The sequence below is a fragment of the Sus scrofa genome, chromosome 3 (assembly GCF_054392235.1).
Source record: "Sus scrofa isolate SSC_HxYL_T2T_F1_AM1 chromosome 3, Sscrofa_HxYL_maternal_Yorkshire_Landrace_v2.0, whole genome shotgun sequence".
Taxonomy (NCBI): Eukaryota; Metazoa; Chordata; class Mammalia; order Artiodactyla; family Suidae; genus Sus; species Sus scrofa.
The window spans coordinates 19,166,865-19,188,905 of record NC_139385.1 but is presented as its reverse complement, the minus strand read 5'-3'; the positions used below and the strand labels follow the sequence as shown (position 1 = coordinate 19,188,905).

Below are 22,041 nucleotides of genomic sequence, written 5' to 3'. Positions count from 1 at the left end.
TTTGGAGCTGATGGATTGGAGAGTGAGCTGGTGAGCTAGGATTTGGACGTGACTCTCAACGATTGGTGCCCTCGGGGCCCTTCCCAGGTCCCTCGTTCAGATCCTTGGCATCATATTTCGTACATTTTATTATAATCATTTGTCTCTTTTGGTCTCAGATGCCCTTGCTAATCGGATAAAAGTTATGGACTCTCTTCCCAGAAAAATGCCTCGGTGCTTTCATTTGAATGGGTGTTCCCAGAACGCCTCCTGGCCACCCCCCATTTTAGGGGGCCAGCGTGGGTTTGGTTGCCTGGGTGCACGACAGCAGGGGGCGCCATTCATAGCACATACAACAGGAATGGGAGCAGAGTTGTGCCTGTCAGCCGCAGATGGACTGGTGGTTGGGCACAGCCTAGAGGCACGTTGGTATCTGAACATACACTGGGCCAGAGTTTTTTTTTTTTTTGAACCCTCATTGCATGGGTAACAGCTACACAGTAAGCCCTTGATAACTGTTTGCTGAAAGATGATGATGGTAAACTTGATTCTTTTTAAGTTTCTCCCACCTTTGTGGGATGCCTGCAATATTCATTAATGCCTTGGCTTTCGTTTTTTTCAAGTATAGTTGATTTACAATGTTGTGCCAATTTCTGCGGTACAGCTAAGTGACCCAGGCATACATATAACATCCTTTTTCTCATATTATTTTCCATCATGGTCTAACCCAAGAGACTGGATATAGTTCCTTGTGCTATACAGCAGAACCGCATTGCTTATCCATTCTAAATGTAATAGTTTGCACCTACTAACCCCAAACTCCCTGTCCATCCCACTCCCTCACCACCCCCTGCTTGGCATCCACAAGTCTGTTTTCTTTCTTTCTGTCTCTTTTTTCTTTTCTTTTCTTCTTCTTTTTTTTTTTAATGGCTGCACCCACGGAATATGGAGGTTCCTAGGCTAGGGGTCAAATCGGAGCTGCAGGTGCTGGCCTACGCCACAGCCACAGCAACACCAGATCCGAGCTGCATCTGTGACCTACACCACAGCTCACAGCAGTGCCGGATCTTTAACCCACTGAGCAAGGCCAGGGATGGAACCCACATCTTCATGGATACTAGTCGGGTTCATTTCTGCTGAGCCACAACGGGAACTCCCACAAGTCTATTTTCTCTGTCTGTGAGTAGTTGGTTTGGTGGGTAGGTTTTAGAGCCTGGACAAGAAGCCTCAGCAAGGTTAAGTGCGAGGGAGAGGTGGTGTCTGGCATCTGACCAGCGTGAGGGCCAACCAGGTGGGTCCTTGGTTACCCTTAGCAGTTATCATCATGGAGCTGGAGGGTGGTGCTGAACCAGAGCCCAGAACTCAGGCTCCCCCCACGAGTTCTGCTCTCCAGGAATTTATCATCCAGCCGGAGAGTCAATAAGCAGAAAGAAAAGGATCCCAAATGACCTGCACTTTTCTCCTAGTTACTCCTTAGAGCAGCCCTGCAAAATCGATCTTATTAATAACCCGTTTTCACAGACGAGGAAACTGAGGTTCAGAGAAGGTAAGTTGCAGAGTGCAGGATTCACCCGCAGGTCTCCAAATCCCTAGATAATTACTGAGCAATATATATATAAGTTGTTAAAGGCTAACAACTTAGCACTTAATTACATACGATTTCACCCTGTATTGTATATAATTTAATACTAATTGCAGGGTTTCAGAATGAGCTGAAGTGAGCGGGGGTGAGGCTGCCTGGCAGGGGAAGGCTTTCTGGAGACTTTGGATGCTGAGCTGGGCCTTGGAGAGGCTTTGGATGGAGACATGAGGGAAAGGAATAGCATGATGAAGGCATCAGGAGAGGAGTGAGCTGGATGGCAGTGGGGAAGGGCTAGGATGGCACTATTGATTGATTGATTGATTGTCTCTTTGCCATTTCTTGGGCCGCTTCCAAGGCATATGGAGGTTCCCAGGCTAGGGGTCCAATCGGAGCCATAGCCGCCGGCCTACGCCGGAGCCATAGCAATGCAGGATCCGAGCCACGTCTGTGACCTACACCACAGCTCACGGCAATGCCGGATCCTTAACCCACTGAGCAAGGCCAGGGATCGAACCTGCAACCTCATGGTTCCTAGTCGGATTCATTAACCACTGCGCCACTACAGGAACTCCTAGGATGGCACTATTTAAATAACAGAATGCCAGAAATGTAAATGTCACCCAAGTGCCAGGCGCTGTGCTGGGGCCTTTTTATTGGTTTTTGGTTTGGTTTTGTTTGTTTTTTACGTTTTAAGGCCACACCTGTGGCATATGGCTAAAGGTCCCAGGCTAGAGGTCCCTGGAGCTGCAGCTGCCAGTCTACACCACAGCCGCAGCAACGTGGGATCCAAGCCGTGTCTTCAATCTGCACCACAACTCATGGCAACGCCAGATCCTTAACCCACTGAACTAGTCCAGGGAGCGAACCTGAGTCCTCATGGATACTAATTGGGTTCGTTACCACTAAGCCACAATGGGGAATACCTATTTTTCATTTTCAGGCTACACATGTGGAAGTTCCCGGGCCAGGGCTTGACCTGAGCCCCGGCAGCAACCAGAGCCACAGCAGTGACAACACCAGGTCCTTAACCCACTGAGCCACCAGGGAACTCGGGCCTTTTTACTGTTACTGCATCCAACCCGCCTTTGAGCCTATGAGGGAAAGAAAAATCCAGTCAGGCAGGTATAGTTATTACCTAAACGAATGCCACTGTCATGATTTCGAGCCAGGCCTGGACTCCAAACTCATACATCCTTCTCAGCTCAAGAGCTGATCTGATTAGAGGTAGGAGCACTGCGATTTGTGGAGAGTGAGCTGGGCTGGTCTGGGGCCTGGCTAGCAAAGCGTGGCCCCAGAGCATTGCCTGGGAGCTTGTTAGACAAGCCTGGCCCCTCTCCAGTCCTGCTGCATCAGAACCTGCATTTCAACCCCATCCCAGGTGACAGGTGTGCACATCGGCTTCTGAGAAGCACGGGGCTGATGAGACACTCAGCTAGATGTGCGTCTGGGCTCTTAAGTCTATCCAGTGACATCTCCCTCCTGGCAGAGACAAATAAATGCCTTCCCAGAGGGTTTGAGGTGACAGCCCAGGGCAGCCCACCACGAGCTGAGATCTCTTTGAAGTCTCATATTTCATCTACAGATGTCGTTGCGTGTTTCATTCCGTACCATGCTATATGCGTGGTCATTTTCATATCTCAAAATGGTTATGGAAATTGCCGTGGAGAAGGCTCTGCGTTCCCGGAAGACGGCATGGGACGGCTTTCCTTGTATCTTAAATGCAGTAATAATAACCACTTCAAGGGCTGCTGCGAAGATCAAAGGCGAGTCGTGTATATGGAAATGCTGCCTAAACTGTCCGCGTCGTACCCATGTTGTGCTAGAAGGAACGGAGACGCTTCCCCAGACCCCGTGTCCTACAGCCAACCAGCCGTCCCGAGGGCTGAGGGTCACGGTCAAGGTGAGGCAGGGTTCAGACCCCGGAAGACAAAGGAACATCTCTGGGCATTTCAGGAAGCCAGGGAAACAGGAATAGGAACACCTATTGCTGGTCTGTTTAAATTTCTTATGATTTCTGGAGCTCCCCCTGTGGTGCGATGGGATCGGCAGTGTCTTGGGAGCACTGGGGACATAGGTTCAATGCCCAGTTTGGCACAGAGGGTCAAGGATCTGGTGTTGCCAAAGCTGTGGCTTGGATCTGATCCCTAGCCTGGGACCTCCGTATGCCACGGGGCGGCCAAAAAAGAAAAAAAAAATTTTTTTTCTTATCATTTCATCATATCACCCGTTCTCATTACTCCCCGCTTCCTGATTGGCCGGATTAGCTAGTAGGAAAATTCAGAGGCTTCAGAGACATCAGGATAGGAGAGAATAGGTGAGTTTAGCATCCTGTCCCCAGGTGACCCAGAGAGAGGGGAGCCTGGGAGGAAAAGTGGGGTGACAGGGAAAGAAGGAAGCAAACGGCCACAACCTGGAGTCCTCCAGGAAAGGGGACAGTGACTCTCCGGCTTCCCCAGCCAGGGGCCATGAATCCTTGTAATCAGAATAGAAGTAATAAAGGGACAGAGTTCCCGACGTGGCTCAGCAGAAACAAATCTGACGAGCATCCATGAGGACGCAGGTTTGATCCCTGGCCTCACGCCAATAGTTAAGGATTCGGCGTTGCCATGAGCTGTGGTGTAGGTTAGGGCTCAGATATGAACCTCCATATGCCCTAAAAAGCAAAAAAAAAAATGGTAGTAGTAGAGGGAGAGACCCAGAGAGCTGAGATGGGCAGAGACAGTGACCATCCACCTCGGAGGCCGAGGTGGAGGGGCAGCCAGAGAAGGCACAGGAAGGAAGGGCACCTCATTCAGACCCCTAGATGCGGAGTTCCCATCGTGGCTCAGTGGAAACGAGTCTGACTGGTATCCATGTGGACACAGGTCCGATCCCTGGCCTCGCTCAGTGGGTTAAGGATCTGGCGTTGCCGTGGGCTGTGGGGTATGTTGCAGACATGGCTTGGATCTGGCGTTGCTGTGGCTGTGGTGCAGGCCGGCAGCTATAGCTCTGATTCATCCCCTAACCTGGGAACCTCATATGCTGCAGGTGTGGCCCTAAAAAGACAAAAAAGAACCACAGAAGCTACAGGAGGAGAATCTGGGGATGTACGCGTGGGAACCTCGCCCCATGGCCCGGAGCAATCAAAAAGGATGAAGTGGGGGGGGGCTGCTTGGGCTTCATAGATACAAACGATTGCCTTTGGAATGGATGAGCCATGAGATCCTGCTGTGTAGCACTGGGGACTATGTCTAGTCGCTTATGATGGAGCCTGATAATGTGGGAAAATAGAATGTGTACATGTATGTGCAACTGGGTCACCATGCTGTACAGTAGGAAGAAAAATTGTATTGGGGAAATAACTATTTAAAAAAAAAAAAAAGACGAAAAGGCAGAAGTAGCGAAGAGCTATTGTATTTGCTTAAGGAGGTTATGGGTCACCCTGGGGGAGAGTTCTGGAAGATGAATGGGGTTAACGCCAGACTTTGAGAAGCTAAGAAGAGAATGATGGAGATTCTTCCCCTCCCCCTTCCCATAATAATGGTTAGGATTTTCACACAAATTGCGTTTCTATTACAAATGTCTTTCTTGCCATTTAACACTTAATCGCCGTAACTTGCGACCAGAGTGAAGCCGATATCGTCTCTTTAATCCATTCCTTAGCAAAAAGTTGTCTAGGAAACATAGAAGATTGCAAAGCATTGTTTATAGTAGAATCCTATTTTTGTTTAAAAGAATATGCGTTTGAGTATATTTATAAATATGTGAATAGGTGTATTATAAACAAAAAACATCTCGAAGAATATGTATCAAATGATAATAGGGGGTTGTCCCCTTTGGGGCTCGGTGGAAACGGAGCCAACTAGTATCCATGAGGATGTGGGTTCCATCCCTGGCCTCACTCAGTGGGTTAAGGATCCAGCACTACCGTGAGCTGTGGTGTAGGTCGGAAGAGGTGGCTCGGATCTCACATTGCTGTGGCTATTGTGAAGGCCGGCAGCTGTACTTACAATGCGACCCCTAGCCTGGCAACTAACTACATGCTGCGAGTGTGGCCCCGGGAAAAAAAAAAAAAGAAAAAAAATTATAATGGGGATTTTATTGCTATATACATGTCATTTTTAATATGTATAGTTTATGCATTTATTATCCCTTCATAAAGCTATATATATGTATATATATATATATTTTTTTTGGTCTTTTGAGGGCTGCACTCGTGGCATATGGAGGTTCCTAGGCTAGGGGTCTAATCAGAGCTGTTGTTGCCAGCCACAGCCACAGCCATGCCAGATCTGAGCCGCTTCTGCAACCTACACCACGGCCCATGGCAATGCCGGATCCTTAACCCACTGAGCAAGGCCAGGGATTGAACCTGCAACCTCATGTTTCCTAGTCAGATTCATTTCCTCTGCCTCATGACGGTAACTCCTATAAAATTTTTTAATAGGGGTTATCTCTAATGGTCAGGTTATGGTATGTGATTTATAATTCTTTCAGCTACAAAGAAGAGAAACTCAGCTGATACTTAAAAGCAATAACTAAGTTGTCCAGATTCCTGTTCAGGCATGGGTGGATCCAGGGGCTCAAATTATATCATTAGGAATCTCTCTCTCTCCATCTCTGGGATCTGCTGTCTTCTTTCTTGTCTTCATTCTCATGGAATTTAGGCCTGCATCTTGTCATCTTAGCACCCCAGTAGAGAGAAAACAGCTTTTCCCCAGGAGCCTCAGCGAAGTCCCAGGGCTGACTCTCAAGGGCCCAGCTCAGGCCGTGACTCATCCCTAGACCAAGGTCAAGGCCATGTGACCCAAGAGGAGCCCAAGGAACTTTCAAAGGCATCTAAGGAAGGAGTTCCTGCCGTGGCTCAGTGGTTAACGAATCCAACTAGGAACCATGAGGCTGCGAGTTTGATCCCTGGCCTCATTCAGTGGGTTAAGGATCTGGCGTTGCCGTGAGCTGTGGTGTAGGTCATAGACGTGGCTCGGATCCTGCGTTGCTGTGGCTGTGGTGTTGGCCGGTGGCTACAGCTCCAATTGGACCCCTGGCCTGGGAACCTCCATATGCCTTGGGAGCGGCCCTAGAAATGGCAAAAAGACCAAAAAAAAAGGGGGGGGGGCATCTAAGGAAACCAGTGAACTTAAAAAGGGGGCTGAATCATTCCCCCGAAGAAATCCAGAGTTCTGTGACTAGAAGAGGAAGCAGGAAACCACTAATATCTGTTTTAAAGGGGCCTCCAGATAAATAAAAAAACCCTCGTGTACAGCACAGGGAACTATATTCAGTACCTGTAATAAACCATAATGGAAAAGAATATGAAAAGAATATATATGTGTATAATGAATCACTCTGCTTTATAGCAGAAATTAAAACAGTGTTGTAAATCAACTATACTTTAATGAAATAAATTTAAAAAATAATAAAACCTTCTGAAGAAGAAAAAATAAAGGGGCCTTCATTTTGGGGGGGTCCCATCTTTTGGTAATGACTGAGATGTCTATAATAAGCATGTATTTCTCTTACGGCGGCAAGAGAAAAACGAGAACCTCTCTTCAACAACTGATCTGAGGAGTTCCCGTTGTGGCTCAGCAGGGTAAGAACCTGACTAGTACCCATGAAGACGCAAGTTTGATCCCTGGCCCTGTTCAGTGGGTTAAGGATCCAGCATTGCCATGAGCTGTGTCGAAGACATGGCTCAGATCTGGCGTTGGCTGTGGCTGTGGCGTGGGCCGGCAGCTGTGGCTCCAATTAGACCCCTAGCCTGGGAGCCTCCATATGCCATGGGTGTGGCCCTAAAAAAGGACAAGAGACAAACAAACAAACAAACAAAAAAACTTATCTGGGTTACATTTGGTTAGGACAGCCAAGATCACACATTCCTGGGTGTGGAGAAAGTAGTCCAACCCAAATCTTGTTGGAGACCCTGATTTTATAGGGTCCAGAGGGAAGGAACAGCGGCAAGGCTGGGGAATTGACTGCCTCCTTTTCGCAGATTGTTAGTTGTGTGTGTTCAAGACCCACGGGGCCATGTGGCGGTCTTTGGGGCTCTAGGTCGCCCGAGTGATGCGCCCAGGGACCCGGGCCTTCGTCAAGGTCAGCCTCTGCCCCTCGGCCTCCTGTGGGGTGTGTGCTGTACCCGGGGCCTCAGTCACTGCTTCCCTGCGTTCTGCTGTCACACCGCTGTGTTTCTCCGTTGCAGGGTTACACTAAGGACATGGTGACAGACTTTGATGAGAAACATGATGAGTATTTAATATTGCTGCAGCAGAGGAACCGGTAAGATGAAGCCGCTCGACGGCAGCCCTTCATATTAGCCAAATAAAAATCTATTTAGATGTATTAACAGCATGCAGGCTCTGTTTCACATAGACAGGGGATGCAGTCGCCCTCCGCTCAGAGGCTGGGAATAATATCTGCCATCCCAGCTCTTCTCTCTCCATTCACTGATTTAATTGCAGCTTTGGATTAGGCTGTAGCAAACTGTGCCACGTGCGAAGGACCACCTCTCGCCTCCCAGCCGCTGTTCTGGGAGAAGCTGGGTTTGTGATGAAAAGCTAGAATGTGGCAAGGCCTGCGCATTAGTCACCTGAATAGCCCTGTCTGTGATCTCACAGGCTTTGAAGGTCCCTTGAAATCTGAGCCTGTAATCACGCCTTGTTCTTGTTCTGTCAAGGTGCAGTCATTTTACATTTGTATTTGAAACTGGTCCATGTCATTTAAAGTTAAATGAGTCCTAGAGTTCCTGTTGTGGTGCAGTGGTAACGGAATCCGACTAGTGTCCATGAGGATTCGGGTTCGATCCCTGGCCCCATTTGGTGGGTCAAGGATCCGGCGTGTTGTGAGCTGAGGCATAGGTCACAGACACGGCTTGGATCCGGTGTTGCTGTGGCTGTGGTGTAGGCAGGCAGCTGCAGCTCCGATTTGACCCCTCGCCTGGGAACTTCCCTATGCCGTGGGTGCGGCCCTGAAAAGACAAAATAAAATAAGTGAGTCCTGATTTTTGGCTCGAGTGCTGGTTCTTATAAGAGCCTGTAGCTGATGCCATGTGTTGTGATTGAGGTCATAGCAGCGTGGTCTGGTTTGAAAGAGGTCTCTTGTGTCCTCTGTGTCTTTGCAGGCCCGCAAAAGTTCGTTTCACTGTGGTTTGTCTTCAGGCCTGGAACCTTGCAGAAAGCACTGAGTTTGCAAACTCCCAGGCTAGGAGGGGCCAGGCAGTGAGTGAAGCTGGCTGGCTCAGTGAGGACAGTGAGCGCCTGGAACTCCCACAGGCCCAGGGGTCTGTCCATATCCTCCAGGGTTTCCGGAGAAGCCGGAAATCTGGATTTGTGTGGTGAAACCTGAGTTTTTTAAAAATGTTGATAATGGGAGTTCCCGCTGTGGTGCAGTGGGCTAATGAACCGGCTTGTGTCTGTGGAGGCCCCAGGTTGATCCCTGGCCCGGCAGGGGAGTTCGCAGCTGTGGCTCAGATTGGCTCCTTGGCCCGGGAGCTTTAGGTGCAGCCGAAAAAGATAAATAAATAAATAAAATGTCGGTAATGATTTGCAATCAAAGCACAAAACATACAGAAGAAGCCTGCAGGGTCCCCCAAACAGCTCTGCAGCAGGGGGAGGAATGGGGCACGAATTTGGGCCTTTGTGTTGCAGGAGTGGGCTTGGGGCCTCATAGGCAAAGAGTTTGGGGGTGTCTCCTGAACGTGGGTTCAGCCCTTGTCTGCTGGGCTGGGCTCTCTGTGCTTGTTAGCTGGGCCCCGGTGCTATGTTGCATGGGGCAAGATTTTATGCTTTGCTATTGCCCCATGTGTTAGGAGTTTTGCATCCCTGCCCCTTTGCTAGATTCACCCAGACCCCCAGTATCTATGGCAACAATCCCTGCCTGCCTTCCAGAGGCCTCTTAGCAAGCCTGTCCCACTCCCAGGAGAGCAGCTCTGAATTATCTCTCCAGGACCAGCCAGAAATGCCAGGCAGCATCCCATGTGCCCAGCTGCTCTGTGCTCATCTCCTTCCGTCCCAGGGGTGACTGCAAACCAAGGCTCGTGCTGATTAGACCAACGTGGGTTTTCATCATCCCCGATGCCAAGGAACAGGATGTTTTTATTCAGTTTCTGGCAGGCTGGATGGTGCCACCGAACACCTGGGCGATCATTGAATCATGTACATGTGACTTGTCTGAGGGGAGAGTGACATGGTCTCTTATGAGCAAATTGCCTCTCACTAATCGAGGGATCAATGCGTGCATGATCAAAGAGGCACCGGCTGAGAGCATAGCTGAGAATATCCTGAGGCCACGTTGCGGCGCAAAGGCGATTTAAAAATATAAAACGGAGCTGCCATAAAATTTGGGGGACGTGTTGTCACCGAGAGGGAGATGGCTTGGTGATTGGAAATTAGAAGGTAGAGCTAGGGAGTTCCCGTCGTGGCGCAGTGGTTAACGAGTCCAACTAGGAACCATGAGGTTACCGGTTCGATCCCTGGCCTTGCTCAGTGGGTTGAGGATCCTGCGTTGCCGTGAGCTGTGGTGTAGGTTGCAGATGTAGCTCGGATCCCGCTTTGCTATAGCTCTGGCGTAGGCCAGTGGCTACAGCTCCAATTAGACCCCTAGCCTGGGAACCTCCATATGCCGTGGGAGCAGCCCTAGAAAAGGCAAAAAGACAAAATAAATAAATAAATAAAAATTAGAAGGTAGAGCTAGAAAAAGTCACCTCCAAATGGAGACATATGCAGAATGGGAGTGCCCCAAGCTGCCATCAGACCCAGCCCGAAAAGCCACCTTTGCTGGAGTGCCAGCTGTGTGCCAGGCGTCTCGCCCCCATCATTGCATTTTCTCCACACACTCCCTGATGGGGCTGGTATAGTTACTGCACCCATTGTACAGACAAGGAAGTGGAGACCCAGGACAGTGAGCAATTTGCCCAGGGTCATATAGCCAGGAAGTGGTGGAGCTGGATCATACTCTGTTATTTATGTTTTGTTTGACCTTGTCATCAATAATAAAGAGGAGAGGAGTTTCCCATTGTGGCTTAGCAGGTTAAGAACTTGACTAGTATCCATGAAGATGTGGGTTTGATCCCTGGGCTCGCTCAGTGGGTTAAGGATCCGGCATTGCCGTGAGCTGTGGTGTAGGCTGCAGACAACGCTCAGATCCTGCGTTGCTGTGGGTGTGGTGCAGACTGGCAGCTGCAGCTCCTATTCAACCCCTAGTCTGGGAACCTCCATATGCTCTGGGTGCGGCCCCAAAAAACAAACAGACAAAACCCCCCAGTGATTTTTGGAGTTCCTGGTGCCACAGAGATGCGCCAATCCTTTGTGCCACAGTAGGGACTCTTGAGGGCTGTGTGTGGAAGATGGGGGTTGCTGGACAGGTGAAAAGACCAGGTGCCCACGGCACAGCCCTGGCCCTCAAGAAACTGCCCAGGCAGTGGCAGGTGAGCACAAGGCCATCTGTGACTGCGCCAGAAGCAGCAGCCGTTGACCACGTGCCGCAGGAGAGGACACAGGCACGTGGAAGATGCGGCAGCCCCGGTTCACGCACAAGCCTCACCCAGAGGATGCTTAGTGATTCTGGTCACTCAGCTTCATGAAAGATGTAATCATGCCCAACGGGACTCGCGAAAAAGCAACCACAGTCATCAAAGGGCTGAGATACGAGGCGCGGTTAAGAGCTAACGGCCGAGAGGGGCTGTAATATACACTCTCAATGGTGGCAGTTCTGAGATCTAAGAATCCAGCAAAGGTATTATTTGTTTTTTTGGAAAATGGTGTTTGAGGGAAACTTACAGGAAAACAGACCCATATGAGAGGTGAACCCACCGCTCCCGGAGGAGATTCAAGCAGAAAGACGGAAGGGCAGAACCAGCCCCTCCATGCCGGGTTGGGGGCGCCCCACACGGGTGGGTCTCTGAGCTGGAGCTGGTATCCCCTTCCGCCCTCATGACCTCGCGGAGAGCTGTGGGCATCCTCGGTCTCATTTCACAGAAGAGGAAGCAGGCTCGGAGGGACTTGGCCCAGGTCACGAACTCTGGGAACTGGCAGAGACCCCAGGACAGGGATCCATCCTCCTCCCTACACCACCTCCACCCGCACGGATAGGGTAGGGGGGTGACATTCTAGAGGACGCATGCCAGAGCCTGTGAGCCAGCAGGTTCTGGAAGGAATGGCAGGCTCTTTGCACCACTGCCCTCCGCCTCTCCAGCCTTCAAGGCCACCGCCTCCAAGAAGCCCTCCCTTCCCCCTCCAGGAGCCACTGCTTCTCCTCTGAACTCTCCTTGCTCGGAGCCCCCTGTGGCATGATGCCTGGTGAGGGGATAAGAAACGGCAGAATGCTGCAGCTCAGAGATGGACTCTGGAGCCTCATGGGCCGGAATTTAAATCCTGGCTGCTTCCTCGGCTCTCTGACCTTGGGCAAGTTCAGCTATCACGTAGGCCAGTGGTGGAAGGATTAAGCAGGACAAGGTGCCTGAAGGTCTGTGCTAAGCCCATCCATCCATCAGCAGCAGCAGTGCCATTTTATGTTTTTTTTTTTTTAGTCTTTTTAGGGCTGCATCCTGCAGCACATGGAGGTTCCCAGGCTAGGGGTCGAATCGGAGCTACAGCTGCCGGCCTACATCACAGCCACAGTCACGCCAGATCCAAGCCATGCCTGCCACCTACACCACAGCTCCCAGCAATGCTGGATCCTTAACCCACTGAGCGAGGCCAGGGATCAAACCTGCATCCTCATGAATGCTAATCAGATTTGTTTCTGTGGCACCACAATGGGAACTCCAGCGGCATTTTCATGTTACATCTGCCTTCTCAAAGCTGACCTCCAGATGGTCCTTGCCTGCCTAGAGAACCCCTCAGTTGACCCCGAAGGGACTTCAACTGAAGTCCAGAGAAGCCACGTGACCAGCCCACTGTCACACAGCGACCACAGTGCTCAGAGACCAAGGCAGTTCAGCCATAAGCCCATGAGCAACAGGCTCCACCTGCCCTTTGAACTCGGCCAAGTCCTCCCAACCGCCTGCATCCCTGCTTGTGCCCCAACCACCCAGCCATCAAGCGTCTCATGTCCCTGGTCCCGTTCCCTCGGGACACCCACAGGTGCCTCCACGTGCTCCCCTGTACCAAAGAGCTCCCCGTTCACGTGGCCCTGAAGGTCAATACAGATAAATGGAATTGATACCCACGATGTGGTTTAATTCCTGGTAGCCAGATTAGGATGCGCGTCCATGCCTTCTCCTCCTCGCCCGCTGACCTTGAGTTCCGAAAATAGGCATTGAGAGGCTTCCTCACCATCCCTCACACGCAGCAGGGATCCCACAGCCAGGGCCTCACCTCCAGAGGGCAGGAAGGGATCCCAGACTGGCACGGAGACCCTGTACTGTCTTGTGAGGCGGGGGGCGGGGGCGGGGGGTGGGGGACACTGGTGCGAAGAAACAAACAGAACCAGGAAGGGGATAGAGCGCCACAGGCCAGCACGTGGGCGGGAGCCCATCTCCGAAAGGGCAGGGACTGAATCTGATTTTTCTGAATCCGCCACACTGAGAGCCGCTTTTTATGCAAAGTAGGCTCTCCATTAAAAAAGCACCCACTTTTCTTGATGCCACGTGCCTATTACGGATGCGCTCAGCTGCAGGAGGGGAGTTCCTTTCGTGATTCCTTTCACACTCTGAATAATTATCGGCTCATTTATCATTATCATAACTCCACATTTTCATAAACCACTCTGCTTAAAGAGAGGCTCCCGTGGAGTGCCAGCTGCGGGTCCTGGGTAACGAGATGCTATTATGCCCGTTGAGGTAGCATCAGGGGACAGGGTGGTCTCCAGAAGGAAGCTGAGGCAGGCCCTCCCTGGCTGTGTGGTCCGATTTTCCACCTGCTGCCCATCTTGGGGCCTCTCAGGGAGATAGGCTGGGACCTGGGACCTGGGACCCTTTGTTACAGGACTGGCACCCAGACAAACATCTCCTCCAGCAACAAAAAACAAAGAAACTGTAAGGGACGAAAAATAACTACATGCATGTGCACTCGGGGCAAATTATGGGCAACAGGATACCAAAAACCTGGAGTTCCCATGGTGGCTTAGTGGTAACGAACCCGACTAGTATCCATGAGGACGCGGGTTTGATCTCTGGCCTTGCTCAGTGGGTTAAGGATCTGGCATTGCTGTGAGCTGTGGTGTAGGTCGCAGACGTGGCTCAAATACTGCATTGCTGTGGCTGTGGTGTAGGCCAGCCACTGTAGCTCCGATTCGACCCCTAGCGTGGAAACTTCCATATGCCGCAGGTGCTGCCCTAAAAAGCAAAACAAAAAAAAGGATACCAAAAAATAAAAAAACCAAGTGTCACTTCGGAAGGGCCAGGAGCAAAAGCAGGGTACTGTGTGTGCCCCCTGCACACACAAAAACAATACCCCCCAAAGGGGTGGGCAAACTTCCTGAGCCACCCCCTGGCGCAGCTCTCACCTCATATAAGGAACCCAGCTCACCCCCACCCCCTCAACTCGGGGAAACTGTTGCTTGTTTTTGCTCCCCTCTGCTGCAGCAGGGAGCCCAGTAAAGCCTTGCCTGAACTTCTTGCCTGCCCTTTGATCAAATTCTATTGGTTAAAGAGGTCGCGAGCCCAGGGGGGGTCACAGCAGAGCCTGGGCTCCCCCTCCTCCCTCCCCGGAGACTCGTGGTACCCACCGCGCCCTCGGCTTGTTTGCTCCAGAGAATGCAGCTAGTGCCGTGTTTGGAAATTGTCTCTTAGTTACTTGTGTTTTCCTTCTGTTTTATGCTGTTGCCCAACAATCAGGCATCTCCCAGGCTTCCGAGGCTGGCAAGAGATAAGCAGTCTGTAATAAATGTTCCTGCCACAATTGTTGAAAAGATGGATGTATCAACCGCTAAAGAAACATTTAAAAAGCAAACAGAGAAATCACCCAGAATGCCACCACCCTACCTCAACAACTGATTTAATTTTCACATGTATCACCTACCACTCTGGGTCTACAAACACACTTTTTTCCAGCTTTGCATTGACACATATGTACTGTTTTTATCTTACTTTTTTTTTTTTTTTTTTGCTTTTTAGGGCCACGCCCATGGCATATGGAGGTTCCCAGGCTAGGGGTCGAATCGGAGCTACAGCTGCTGGCCGATGCCACAGCCACAGCAACACTGGATCGGAGCTGCCGCATCTGAGACCTACACCACAGCTCACGGCAATGCCAGATCCCCAACCCAATAATCAAGGCCAGGGATCGAACCCCTATCCTCATGGATACTAGTCGGATTCATTTCCACTGTGCCACAAAGGGAACTCTCATAGCTTGTCTTTTTCACACACCTCCCTGCAACTGAACAGTTCACAGACAATCCCCCATGTTTCAACAGACTCTTTGTAATTATAACCACTGCATGAGATCCCAGCTTCCACTTCCCTAGTGTTGGACTTGTGTTTGGGTTGGTTTCATGGTTTTGTTACCACTGAATGCTGACCTTTGTTCCTGATCAGAAACAATTTGCTTACTGGGCAGAGACTAAGCATGGGACATTTTCTCTATTTTCACATCACTTCGGAGAAGGTTCTCTGAGTTTCCAGCTATGTCTAAATTTGCCAGTTTCAACTTCCTAGCTTTAGAAGTTGTCTTTGTTGTAGCGAAGACTCTGGAACCAAATTGCTTCATTTTGCATCCTAGCCCTGCTGCCATACTAGCTGTGTGACCTTGGGCAAATGACTTAACCTCTCTGTGTTTCAGTTGTCTTGTCTATGAAATGAGGTTATTAAAATAATGATCCCGTAGAAACCAAATTGCTTCATTTTGCATCCTAGCCCTGCTGCCATACTAGCTGTGTGACCTTGGACAAATGACTTAACCTCTCTGTGTTTCAGTTGCCTTGTCTATGAAATGAGGTTATTAAAATAATGATCCCGTAGGATGGTTGTAAAGATTAAAATCTTAATACAGTCAGTCTTTACTATTCACGGGTTCTCTATTCGCGAATTTACCCACTCACTAAAATGTACTTGTCACCCCCAAATCAATACTCGCAGTGCTTTTGCAGTCACTCAAAGACACGCGCCGAAAACTTTGGTTGCCTGGCATACCCATTCCCAGCTGAGATAGAACAAGGGGACCCTCTGCCCTCGTGTTTTTAGCTCCTATCCTTGTCAAGTATCATTTTTCACATTTTACTCAGTGCCATGTTTTTCACATTTTGTTGCCTTTTTTTTTTTTGGATGACGTTGCTGTTTAAATTGGTCCCCAGGCGTCGCACTGAAGTGCCATCTCACGTTCCTAAGCCTAGGAAGGGTATGATGTCCCTTACGGAGGAAATACCTGTGCTGGATAAGCTTCATTCAGGCATGCGTTGGAGTGCTGCTGGGATAATGTATTAAGTAGATTTTGAATAAGGTGCGTAAGAACAGCAACACACATAAATCAAGGTTTTAGAGTGATCCACGGATGAAAACGTTGTGACCAGAAACCAAATCACTGGAATTCTCATTGTGGCTCAGCAGTAGCGAACCCCACTAGGATCCATGAGGATGAGGGTTCGATCCCTGGCCTCGCTCAGTGGGTTAAGGATCTAGCATTGCCATGAGCTGTGGTGTAGGTCGCAGACGCAGCTCAAATAGTGCGTGGAGGTGGCTGTGGCATAGGCCGGCAGCTGCAGCTCCAATTCGACCCCTAGCCTGGGAACCTCCATGTACCGCAGGTGTGGCCCTAAACACCCCCCCCCCCAAAAAAAAAGAAAAAAAAAAAAAACCAAACCTTTTATTTTCCCCCTAGGAACAGTGGTTCAGTATTCACTAATTCGGTGTTTGCGGCAGCTTTATAGAACATAGCTACTGCGAATAATGAGAATTGATGACCTGTAAAGCATTTAGAACAGAGTTTGGTTTCATACCTTTTCTGTGATTACTATTATTTAAACAAAATTTATATGTTGCTAATTTAGGAGGAACTTACTTAATCACTGAAGGGGATGCATGTTTGTTGCCATGGTGGTTGGTTGGTTGTATTTCTTCTTGTGCAGAAAGAAATCAAGTCAGTGCAGGGGTATGAAAAGGCGTTTGCAAAGGAGTTGAAAGATTTGGTGCTAGATGGGAGGGGTGGGTTCTGGAGGGGCCGCAAAGGACGCTTTGAACACCGTTTAAGGCAATGAACACCAGGGCAGGGTAAGGACCAAGCCGAGGTGTGAGGTCGGGGTTTAGAGAAAGTGGAACAGGAGACTTGTCTGTGCTGGAGCCAAGACCCTTTTGGCCAAAGGGCATGATAATGGCATCATTCACCTTAAACAAAGCCTGCCCTGGTATATTTTTAAACTGCATCAGAATATAAAATGATGCCTTTGGGGATATTAAGGGTGAGTGTTTGCGAAGACATTTATGTGAAGCAAAAAAATAAAAATAAAAAAAAAATAAAAAATAAAATAAAATCAGTCCGCCTGGCCTGATGAAGCCGTTTTCTGCTGTGTGGATGTGTTACATGAACTCCCTCTCACAAAGGCTTAGACCCAAACCCACGTTTTGGTGCCACGTGGAGTAGAGTGTCGCCATCCATGCCACGTAGGGATGCATGAAATTGGGATCATCCCAGGAAATCCAGGCTGTGCGGGGGCAGCGTGCACACACGTCTGCTCTGTCTCAGCCACCGGGGGGCGGGGGGTGCAAGCATGGGTACCGAGTTTTGCTAATGAATGTTTGAGCCTGAGAATGAAGGCAGAACCGCCCCCTCCCCAGGCGGGGTCCCATACAGCCTCCCCCCTCGCTGCTTCTCCGAATGGGTAATGGGCCTCTTACGGCTGTTTGGAGATGAGCAGCTGGGCACCCACCACCCGGCTGCTGATTAGAGCCGCTTTGCAGTCAGAGCAGCAGGTCCCTTCCCGCGTGGGGTGGGCGGTGCCCGGGGCTCGTATAATGAGGAGCCAGGGCTATTTCTCTTCCAGAAATATTAATATTAAATATTATCTCTTCCAGGATATTAAAGCACCTGAAAACCAAGGACCCCGTGCAGTTGAGGCTGGAGCACCTGGAACAGGGCTTCTCTGTCTACGTCAATGGGGCCAATTCTGAGCTGAGGACGTCACCTCGGAAAGCCATTCACCCCGACTTCTCCAGGAGCGCCTCCCACACCGAGGGGACTCACGGTGAGCGCAGACCCTGTCCGGCCAGCCACAGCTCTGCTGACGAATGAGGGACACAGGTGTCACATAAACCATAGCTTGTGCACGTCTGCTAGTTCACCTGTGCAAGTTAACTACTCATGTGGCCAGAAGGAGAGCGTGTGAAAGTGAGAGAGAGAGGAAAAAAAAAAACCTTTTAAACTTCTTTTTCTTTTCTCTTTTTAAAAAACGTCATACCCATGGCATATGGAAGTTCCCAGGCTAGGGGTAGGATCAGAGCTGGAACTGTGACCTAGGCGGCAGCTTGTAGCAATGCCATATCCTTAACCCACTGAGCGAGGCCAGGGATCGAACCTACATCTTCATGGATACTAGTTGGGATCTTAACCCACCGGCCACAACGGGAACTCCTTTACTTCTTTTTAACAAAAAAAAATTTTTTTAAGATTTTTAAAAATTTATCTTTTATTTTTAGGGCATATGAAAGTTTCTGGGAGTCGGATCTGAGCCACATCTGTGACCTACACTACAGCTTTTGGCAATGCCAGATCCTTAACCCAGTGAGCAAGGCCAGGGATCAAACCCTCAACCTCATGGTTCCTAGTTGGATTTGTTTCTGCTGCGCCACGATGGGAACTCCCCCACTGTTCATTTCTCAATGTAGTTAATCCATACTCTGCAGACTTTAAGAGGATTTCATGTGTCCTGTGATCAAAGCAGAGAAAATCTGAAGTGAGTAGAAGGCACCCGACCCAGTGGCTAGTTCCATAGAGGCGCTGAAGGCGATTTTGTGGTGGTTGAATGAATGAAATGGCAGCTTATATGGTGTGGGGTCCCATTTTGGCCATTTTGTCTCTCTGTGCTCTTGGTTTTTTATCTTTAAAATGGGACTAATGGGGAATTCCCATAGTGGCACAGCAGAAACGAATCCAACTAGGAACCATGAGGTTGAGGGTTCGATCCCTGGCCTCGATTAGTGGGTTAAGGCTCTGATGTGGCCGTGAGCTGCAGTGTAGGTCACAGACGTGGCTTGGATCCCGAGTTGCTGTGGCTGTGGTATAGGCTGGCAGCTATAGCTCCGATTTGACCCCTAGCCTGGGGACCTCCATGTGCCGTGGGTGTGGCCCTAAAAAGACAAAATAAATAAATAAATAAAATGGGACTAATGGGGAGTTCCCATTGTGGCTCAGCAGTAACGAACCAAACCAGTATCCATGAGGACATGGGTTCGGTCCCCGGCCTCTCTCAGTGGGTTAAGGATCCTGCGTTACTGTGGCTGTGGTATATAGGCTGGCAGCTGGAGCGCTAATTCGATGCCTGGCCTGGGAACTTCCATATGCCACACATGCAGCCCTAAAATGCAAATAAATAAATAAAAAAAATAAAATGGGACTAATGAGTGTCAGAGTGCCCTTCAAAGAAGTCCCTTTGTCTGAGAGGCCAGTGTGCTGCCGAGGTACAAGGAGGGAATCTGGAACAAGGCAGAGCCAGATTCGATCCCTGTTCTGCCACTTCCCAGCGTTGAGACCTCTGGCATTTGGGTCTTCTCTGACCCTCAGTTTCCTCTTCTGTAAGATGGGAATAATTATGCCCACCTTGCAGACTTCCCAGGAAGAGGGAGCAACATAAGAAATGTCAAGTGTCCAGCACACACTAATCTTGATTTGTGTTCTAGTTCATTGCCTCACAGGTATGGTGAGATCCTGAGCCATTAAAGACTCATGTAAAAGTTAAAACGATGACAAGGGGGTAGAAGGAGAAAGTGACGTCTTCCAACCTTCTCCCAGGAGAGCCACTGCAGCATTGCAGCTTGTCTTTCAGCATGAGTTTCCTAGCCTCCAGGGCAAAGAGGGAAACGGGATGGACTCACTTAACTTTCACTGGGGAAGAGCTGGGCTGACCTTTCCTCGTTAGGGGAAGCAAGCCTTTCCTGGTCCAGGTTTCAGGGAGGGGCGGATAAGTACAGGAGTCTCTGTACTTGGGCCCCTCGTGGTTCACTTACTCATTCAACAAACCCCCTTACCTCTCTATTATACTAATGCTGGCCTGTGGCACATGCTGCTGACCTCAGAGATGGCTCCTTTTCTATATAGACCTGTCCGATTCAGCTGTCTATTATTATTGTTATTTTATTATTATTATTATTGTATTTGGCCACACCCATGGCGTGTGGAAGCTCCCTGATCAGGGGTTGAACCTGCGCCACAGCAGTGACCCAAGCCACAGCAGTGACAATGTTGGATCCTTAACTGCTAGGCCACCAGGGAACTCCCCAGCTGCCCATTATTATTACTGTTTTTTCACGGCCTCACCTGCAGCGTACGGAAGTTCCCAGGCTAGGGGTCCAATCGGAGCTGCAGCTGCCAGCCAACACCACAGCCAAATGGCAATGTGGGATCTGAGCCACATCTGCAGCCTACACGGCAGCTTGCAGCAACCCTGGATCCTTAACCCACCAAGCCAGGCCAGGGATAGAACCTGCGTCCTCATGGGCACTCTCGGGTTCTTAACCCGCTGAGCCACAACGGGAACTCCCCAGCTGCGCATTGGTATACCTACTGTTCTCCAGCAGGGAGGTGCTATGGCTGAGTCCCATCCCTCTTTGTTGGACATTTAGCTTGTCTTCTGATGTCTGGTGGCTGCACACAGAGCTGCAAAGGCAAATAGCTTCGCATGCAAGACTCCGGGCGCCCCAGCAGGTGTCATCGAAGTCAGTTAGCCAACCAGCCTGTGGGCCCCGTCATCAGCGCCTCACCAGGCCTCCTTCCCTCCTCTCTGGTACAGATTGCGGACGAAGAACCCTCTTTCGAGAAGCGGAAGAAGCTTTAAGACGCAATTCACGGACAGCACCCAGCAAAGTCCAGCGCCGAGGATGGCACCAGGTTTGAAAATCCTGGGCAGAGTCCAGACGGTGGCCCCGGCTCACGCTTTGGCGTAGGGAGTGGGGGTCCTCAGAGGGCGGACATATAATCAGAGCGGTTGGAATCCCTGTGGGCAGGGGGCATGTCTGGCCGGGCCCCTCCATGGTGCCCTCTCTGCCCGTGGCACTGGCCTCTGGAGAGCCGAGGAGCCCCAGGGACCCTCCAGCCCTCGCTGTGGTGTCACCCTCCTTTCTGGATGGGGTCACCCTGTCCCCACCTGGAAGTGTCACAGGTTGGACGCACAACCCCATCGTGGCGACACAGTCATACAACTACTTTTGTCCAATGCTTGTCACGTGCCAGGCGTAGTCTTAGATGCCGTGGATGCAGTGGGTGAATAAGACAAAACCCCAGCCCCACAGACCCATGATGCCACTTCCGGTTGCTTCTGATGCTGCTGATCTGGAGCTTTTTTTTTTTTTTTTTTTTTTTTTTCTTTTTGCCTTTTCTTGAGCCGCTCCCATGGGTCCCAGGCTAGGGGTCGAATTGGAGCTGTAGCCGCCGGCCTACACCAGAGCCACAAGCAATGTGGGATCCGAGCCACGTCTGCGACCCACACCACAGCTCATGGCAAAGCCAGATCCTTAACCCACTGAGCAAGGGCAGGGATCGAACCCGCAACCTCATGGTTCCTAGTCAGATTCGTTAACCACTGCGCCACAACGGGAACTCCAAGCTTGTTTTATTTTGAGCACCTGCATAGCAGGTGTGGGCTAAGCTCCCACGTGACTCCTCTCCTTTGCCCTCCCGGCAGCTCTCTAGGATAACCTCCTCCGTCCTTCCTCTTTGAAGGATGCTGAGCACACGGAAGCTCCCCGAAAAGTTAAGTGAGCCTTCCAAGGTCAACCACACGGAAGTGGCAGAATCAGGACTCAGATTCACGGCTGTTGCTCCCCCCTTGGCCTTCTTGCCCACATAAGCCTTTACTCAGCCTCAGGGACCAGTGGCACCCCCAGTGCCCATTCCCATTGCAGGGATGCTCAGGCCCCACCCCCAGAGATTCCGGCTCTCTTGGTCTGAGATGAAGCTTAAGCAACGGCATGTACATGCCTATTCGCCCTGTGTTCACCCAGACTGGGAAGTACCGCCTTGTAACATTTTACCCTGTACGTACGTATCTACGGTAAATACTTTCGTCGGCCTTATGGGGCCTTCTTTGCAATAACCACATAGGCACATACATATATATCTTCATCGTGTCGTTCAAGGAATGGAGGCCCAGAGAGGTGATAACCTGCCCCCCTGGGTATTAAGGGAGGCCTGTGGGCTGTTCGGACCCTGGGCCTGTGACTCCAAAGCCTTTGGTCTTTGCTGCTCCGTAGAGATGCTTGTGGGTCTGTGATGAAATGGGGTTCCTGCCAGCTAACTCCCCAGCCTTATCGCAGTGCTGATGAGTAAGGCCTTCAGGGCACACAGCCTGGAGGCTTCCTTTGGTCCCCAGCAATGAATGTTAATTTCCCGTTAATGAGGCCTTTCTCCCCTTCTCACTTCAGA

The 22,041-nt window shown here is 50.3% G+C and overlaps 1 protein-coding gene across 27 annotated transcripts in view; it reads left to right on the top strand.

Moving 5' to 3' along the window:
* The window catches only part of KATNIP (katanin interacting protein), a 217,989-nt gene that overhangs the window by 53,913 nt on the left and 142,035 nt on the right, over positions 1–22,041 (top strand). For all 27 annotated transcript variants that reach the window (XM_085017012.1, XM_085017005.1, XM_085017011.1 and 24 more), the window contains 3 exons: positions 7,737–7,813; positions 17,481–17,650; positions 20,411–20,508. In XM_085017012.1, coding sequence (XP_084873138.1) covers positions 7,752–7,813; positions 17,481–17,650; positions 20,411–20,508 — 330 coding nt within the window. In that variant the 5' untranslated portion in view covers positions 7,737–7,751. The remainder of the gene's footprint in view (positions 1–7,736; positions 7,814–17,480; positions 17,651–20,410; positions 20,509–22,041) is intronic.